Here is a 6,925-nt window from a genome sequence, read left to right as displayed (position 1 = left end):
GGTATAAAATTACCGAAAACAAAGGTCAAGCACAAACGGAGGGGGATAGGATAAGACTAAAGATATTATGGAATGTGAAAATACAAAACTACCCTTTCAATTGCTTCCGTTAAAGTTGAGATTCTCTGTAAATAACGTAAGACAGAAGGGATAGTAACGTCACGAGGGGACGTTTCCAGATCCCGTTGAATCGAAAAGCCTCACCTGACCTGACCTCCTCGGGGTCTCTCATTTTTGGGTCTTCTTGTTTTCTCTCACTTTCACTTTTTTTTTCTTCTCTTCTCTCTCGAAAACAACAAATTACTTTCATGGAAATCATCGGCTGCTCCTGAGAAACACAATCTTTCGTCCTTGCTAGCGTAGAATACCCAGAGGTAAAAATCTCTCTTTGATTTTGAAATTAAGAAAACCAAGAAATGAAACCCTAATCCCAAATTTTCTGAGCTTCCGTTTTGTGCTGCCGAAAAAATTTTATGAAGCCCTTCTTTTTCTTCTTCTTCTTGTTTTTTTTTTTTTTTTTCCTTACTGAGTACTGACTAGTTGAGGGGATTCTGGGCTTTGTTTGGTTTGCGAGAAAATGTCGGAGAAAGAAGGTTTAAGTCGCGTTATTCTACTTTACTTGGACGGTTGCTTTCTTTGCTACTGAATATGAGAGTTAGGTTTAACTTTGTAGATCCGTTTGTTATGTTTCTTGTTTCTTCACGCTCATTTAACTTTGTATACCCACAAAGTGATAATTTTTCGTTTTTATTGATTATAGAATCTTTATTAGAGCTTTACGTATTTCGGATTTAAGTGAGAAAGAAGCCTCTGAGTAGTGATGTAACCTGTCAGGAAGGCGTGTTTGTGTGAGTGCGTTTTGTTTCAGTTGTCACAGTATTATTATTCATAAAAGGAGTTCGTTTTCAAGAATTTTTTCTTTTTAAATGTTTCATGGTCCCCAATAGAATTTGAGGATCAAATTATGGGATTTTGAACAGTGTAGTTACATTATTGAATATTGATTGTTTGTTTTCATTAACTAGTGGGGAATGTGGGTGGTCACAAAGTGAAAAATCAGGTGATTGGTGAGCTCGCTTCTTAATGCTTTCCTGGATGTAGCTTACGAAGGAAATCTTCTTTCTCAATATGGAATATTAGTAGACAGATTTCAACCGCGAAAAACACATTTTTTGTGTGTTTGGGTTTCCAATGGACACAATGAGATGTACTGTTTGCGGTCTAATTCTATATATTTTATGTTGATTGATTATTGGTTCTTGTTTGTTTGAGTCAATAAAATTTCATGATTTCATCTTGATGGAACTCGAAATTGCAGCTAAACGCAATGGCCTATTGCTTCATTGAATCTAGATTTCTCTAATCTTGACCAAAATGTTAATTCTTAATTCGTTTGATTTTGAAATAACTCGAACTTGGCAGTTATTCTGTGAACTTGAAGATGGGAGTTTCGTTTATTAAATAGTTACAGCTATTGCTTTTTTTGTGGTGATGTTTCTCTCTTACCTTTTGTTGTCATAGTTATCAAGTAGAATTTTTTTAAAGGTAACTCAAGAGAGGTCTGTTTTGCAGGATATTTCATGGAGAAAACGTGATTGTCTTATATTTTACCTATTTAGTTTTCAAATTCCCTTGTTTTCTGGAGGTGGAAACCTTCCGTTTTCTGGAAACTCCAATTTCCTTGAAAGACTTTCACTTCATCCTACATTACTATCAACTCTCTTGATATATGGAGACATTTCCACCATCACTGCCACTGCCACCACAACAACAACCACCACCACAACCTCCATCCGCCAATACTGCTACCATTAACACCACTTTTGCAGCCCCGAACATCGTCAATACAATTCCTATTGGTGCCCATGAAGAAGTTCAAAATAGCTTAAACCATCCGGTTGCTAACCCCACTCCAACTGCAGGCCCTGGCAATGGCCCCTCCCCCAATCCTCATCACCCACCATATGCTGAGGTTCGCCTCTTTTTGAAATTAACTTGTTGATTCTCTCTCAGTCGCACTCCATGAGCCTTGTCTTTCCTCTCGCTCACAGACCATTATCTTATTATTTATACTTTAGTTTGATGAAATAATTTAATGTTTTGGCAGATGATATATTCAGCAATTGGAGCATTGAAGGAGAGGGATGGATCGAGCAAGAGGGCCATAGCCAAATATATAGAGCAAGCCTATATGGGCCTCCCTTCTACTCACTCAGCCTTGTTGACTAACCATCTCAAGCGCTTGAAGAACAATGGTCTCCTCGTTATGGTTAAGAAGTCGTATAAGCTCCCTAAGAAGCCGTATAACCTCCCTAAATCAGATTCTTCAGCTACTGCTTCACAGGCTTTGACTCTTCCTACCACTGGGACTCCTAGAGGCAGGGGGCGTCCTCCAAAGGCCAAGCTTAATCCCAATGCTGATCCCATTGTTCAGACCACTATCCAGCCTATTCTACAGCCAGGTGTCCAGCCTATTATGCTGCCCACTAGCCAGCCTGTTGCACAGCCCACTGGCAGCCAGCCTATTCCACCGCATGCTGTCCAGTTCAATGTACAGCCAGCTTCCCAGCCAACCATTCAGTTCAATGGCCAGACCACCGCCCAGCCCCAAGTTCAGCCCAATTCTCAGCCAGTGTTAGTTGCTCTGGGACTCATGGATGAGCCCAATTCTGCATCGGCGAAGAAACGGCCTGGACGCCCGGGGAAAGCTGTGAATGTTGGAGTAGCACAAGGAGTGGCTGGGTTTGTCCCTAGGGGCCGAGGTCGTCCACCTGGTTCTAAGTCTAAATTGGTGGGAAATAGGCTGCCAAAGAAGAGTCCAGGGCATCCTCGGAAGCCCAAGTCTGTTACGGGAGTATTGGGCCCTAAGAGGAGCCCTGGACGCCCATCTAAAGCAGAGCCCAAGACCATGATCATTCCATATGCTACAAATGTGCCTGTGGTTGGTGTAGTTGACCAAAACAGTATTCCTAATATATTAGCTGTTACTCCAAGGACCAGAGGGAGGCCCAAGAAGAATGCTGTCCCGGCTGGTACTACTGCTGGTGTTGGGATAATATCTGGGAAAAGGCGTGGTCGGCCGCCCAAGGTTTCTGGTCTCAACAAAATAAAGAATCGTACTGGTAGGTCTGTGGGGCGGCCCAGAAAGGTGAGTAATTATTTGGTTATGGTAGATTTTGACGCTACAAATCTTCTCTCAATCTCCAGTTTATTTACTGAAAGTTAAGATTCGCTCAAGTATAATAGGAAATAAATATATAAATCTTTTCATGTTTATGATAAATCTTGTTCTTCATTGTGGAAAATCATGCACGAAAAATCAGACCATTTAGTGTTGTTAGGCTGATATTCGAAGTTACAGAAATAAATAATTTGACAAGATGTATAGTGATATCCAAAATGAGCGAGAAATTTATGAATCTGTGCCTAAGAGGACTGAAATAATTAAGCATCTATGTAAAGATTTGGATATTTTCAAGTTGAATTAGGTTATTGGATTTTTCTTTTGTAATTTATTATCTTAGAGGCAGTAATGCTTTCAAATTGTATATCTACATTTCAGCTGAAATAGGTCGCTTATACATTTTATTATCTTAGAGGCGGTAATGTTTCTAAAGAGTATATCTACATTTCAGTTGAAATAGGTCGTTAATATGTATGTCGAGTGTATGTCGACACTGACACGTTAGTGCATGAATTATATTCAGGAAAATCAATCTCAATAGAGGAAAAGTAGGTGTATTCTGTTCTTAAAAATTACCAGGAGATATGTCTATATAACTTCATATTGATTTTGCCATAGTGAATCTATATTTTTTCAAAGTACATTTTTCTCTGTGTGCGTGTCATACAGTTTAATATATTTTTGAAATCTTTCACTCGCTCCCCCCCCCCCCCCCCCTTTTTTTTTTTTTTAAATCAGTCATGTTTTGTACTTCAGTTCCTGTTTAAAATAATTTTAATGTTAACAATCTATTTTGAAACGTTAGATCATTTCTTAGGCAAAGGAATAATTTAGTTTGAAATTAGCTTATATGTTTACGGTTTTGTCCAGTCCATAATTTTGGATAAAAGCGTAGCTCTTGATTTTTTCTTTTTAATAAGTAGCTCCTGCTGGAAGATAGATATTATTATTTGTCTCAGACTTCGTAGTCATCATTACTACTTTTTGGATCAATCTCATCTGTCCCCCTGATCTTTATTGTCATTCCCACTTTGCCCCTCAAACAAAACTCCCACTATGCCTTTGAACTTGGGGCCCGTTTAGTCGCTGATTCGAATTTTTAATTCGAGTTGAGATGTGACTTTATGTGAGAGCTTTTTACTGTAGTAAAAAAGTTAGATGTGACTGTTTATGAGAGTTTTTTACTGTAGCAAAACTCGAATTCTAAACTCGAATCGGTGAAATGAACGGGCCTAATTAGTCCCACTTAACCTCTTTTGTTAGAATTTTTGTTAAATACAAATGTAACAAGACAATGTGGCTGCACTTAACCCCCTCCTATTCCGTCTGGTTTGAACGGAAAATTCTAGCATAAGGGGGTTAGTGGCATTGATTCAAAATTCAGGGGCAAGGTCATAGTTTTTAAAGTTTGGGCCAAATGGGAATGACCCTAAAGTTCAGGGTATAGGTGAGAATGATCCTTATTTTTTATTCATGAGTTTGGTTCTTGCAATCTTGCTTCCTCCTAAAAGTACATTGTGCACTATTGCCGGATTAAGTTGTACAGAGAATTGTCCCAGAGTAATTGATTCTTGTTAAAGCTTTTTTTGTTAAAGCTTTTTTTTAGATATGGGATAATCATCTTTATTTTAATAACATTAAAATACAGGGTGTAAAAATGAATTTTTTATGTTAGTGTTAAATGCAGAATTTCTTTCATCGGTTGGGGTTGACAACTGGTTGCTCTTAATTTTGTCTCTTCATGTTTTCCTCCTAGGATGGTTTATTCTAAGGGCAAGAAATTCTATTTTAACACGTAGACTGAGTATGTAAACTTGTAGATGTGCACTTTTGTCTGAACAAGTGGTATGGCGCATGTTCCAAGATATGGGATAAATTTTCTTAAATTAAGATTCAATTATTTGAGCTGGAATTTCCTTCTTATAAAGATAAGATTTAGTTATGATAGACAAAATTTGTGTTTTGAGAAACTATGACTGCTCAATAATTAAGAGAAATAGGTTCATGCATGCACCTACGTATGATTAAATGGCCGGCATGTGTCCTAATTTTTTTTTGAAAAACGTGTCCTAATATTGGATATGGGATTAATTTTATTTAGTTCTAGATTCCACTTTAACTTAGAATCAGATTTCTTGTTCATGGTGCGGGCCTGACCATTGGTTAGCTGTCATGCTTCATTCTGTTCAGTTTTGTTTTGTTTTGTTTTTTTTTTTCTTTACTGTCTAAATATCATTTAACCGTGGATTTGTATTGTAGTAGAGGGAGACACTGTTCTCATAAACTTAGGCTGTATAAGATAAGCAGCATGCGGGATATGTGCTAGAAATGAAGAAATAGACCACAAAATAATGAGCATCCCAAAGAATGTGATAATTTTATCTCAATATTTTGCTTTTTGGACGTTGGAAATTTGAAATTTAAGTTTTCTCTTAACATTATCTCTTTATTTTTTGTTCTCGTCTTTAACAACATGCTTAAGTTGAACTTACTATCATTTTTCTTTGGTTTTGTGGGGAAAAAGAATGCAGTGATGTCGACTGTAGCATCTGATTCCCTAGTTGCTGCAAATGCGGATCTCAAGCGAAAACTGGATTACTTCGTAAGTTTAAACTATTCTCATTAGTTAGTTTTTTTAGTTCCCTTTTCTTGTTATTTTTATTTTTGTTATTATTTCTGGTAGTAATACAATGATATGTGGTGGTGATTGTGCTGTCGTAATGTTATTTGCAGCAATCGAAAGTCAAGCAAGCTGCCGGCACGCTAAAGCCTCAGTTAACTCATGAAAGTCCTGTTACCGCAATCGCAGCAGTGCAAGAATTAGAAGAGCTTGCTACACTGGACATTAATGCCCCACTAAGAGATGAAGTTCAAAATACTTTGCTGCAAAATTAATCCGAGTTTTATTGATCCTGTGTGCAATGATATTGCTTCATTGGTGCGGATCTGGAAAAGCTAAGGGATCTGTAAAGGAAATAGGATGGTAGAAAAACTAACTGTTTCTTTCGATGATGACCTCCTTGTCCAAGATGTTTGTTGTCTGTACAATTTAGGATGACCAATGACCTGCTCTCCCCGTCGTTTATTGCATTTTAGTTTAGCTTTAGTGCATTTGAAAAGAAGTCTTTGAATCACATGTTTACAAGATCACAGTGCAGGTTGATGAACTGCTAAGCTTGGTAATATCCCATTTCAATTTAGTCCCAAAAGGTTTATTTACAGTTTGCAGGCGCTCGCAGTTAAGGCTGCATCGGTTCGCCATGAAGTAGTATTTCCGGGCATACTTCCGTTGGTTAGATAAGTTTTTTTCTTCCTAACTACAGGTTCGTCTGTAAGCAAAAGTTCAAGCAAAGATTGGATGTGGTGTGCTTTCAGGTATGCAGGACCATTGGCCATTGGGGCATTGCATATTTACCTTTCTGCGTCTACCCAATGGCTCAAAAGTACGATCATGCTTTCTCATGAGGGGCGTCATGACCTTTATGACGTTACTAGGATGGTTTTGAAAAATCCATCACAATGTACTTTTTGATGGCGTAATTTGGCACGGTAGGGAGTACCAAAGCCATGTGAATGTTAGGCCATCGTTCTCCTTTTTCATGTAAATATCTCGGCTGGGAAGGAGAAGGTTCAGAAAGCCCAAAGTACACTATGTTGGTGGTTTCATATATATATATATATATATATATATATATATATATATATATATATATATAGACACACACATGTATCAAGCGATAT

The 6,925-nt window shown here is 37.8% G+C and overlaps 1 protein-coding gene across 1 annotated transcript; it reads left to right on the top strand.

Moving 5' to 3' along the window:
- The first annotated feature begins 235 nt into the window (after positions 1-235).
- LOC21406737 (translation initiation factor IF-2) lies at positions 236-6,404 on the top strand. Its single transcript, XM_010097694.2, has 5 exons — positions 236-374; positions 1,573-1,972; positions 2,108-3,148; positions 5,709-5,786; positions 5,918-6,404. The coding sequence occupies exons 2-5, from the start codon at positions 1,730-1,732 to the stop codon at positions 6,077-6,079; spliced, it is 1,524 nt and encodes a 507-aa protein (XP_010095996.1). The 5' UTR covers positions 236-374; positions 1,573-1,729; the 3' UTR covers positions 6,080-6,404.
- The last annotated feature ends 521 nt before the right edge of the window (positions 6,405-6,925 follow it).

Source organism: Morus notabilis, unplaced genomic scaffold (genome assembly GCF_000414095.1).
Source record: "Morus notabilis unplaced genomic scaffold, ASM41409v2 Scaffold179, whole genome shotgun sequence".
NCBI classification, from domain to species: domain Eukaryota; kingdom Viridiplantae; phylum Streptophyta; class Magnoliopsida; order Rosales; family Moraceae; genus Morus; species Morus notabilis.
The sequence above is the reverse complement of the archived record's forward strand: the minus strand, read 5'-3'. Positions and strand labels throughout refer to the sequence as shown.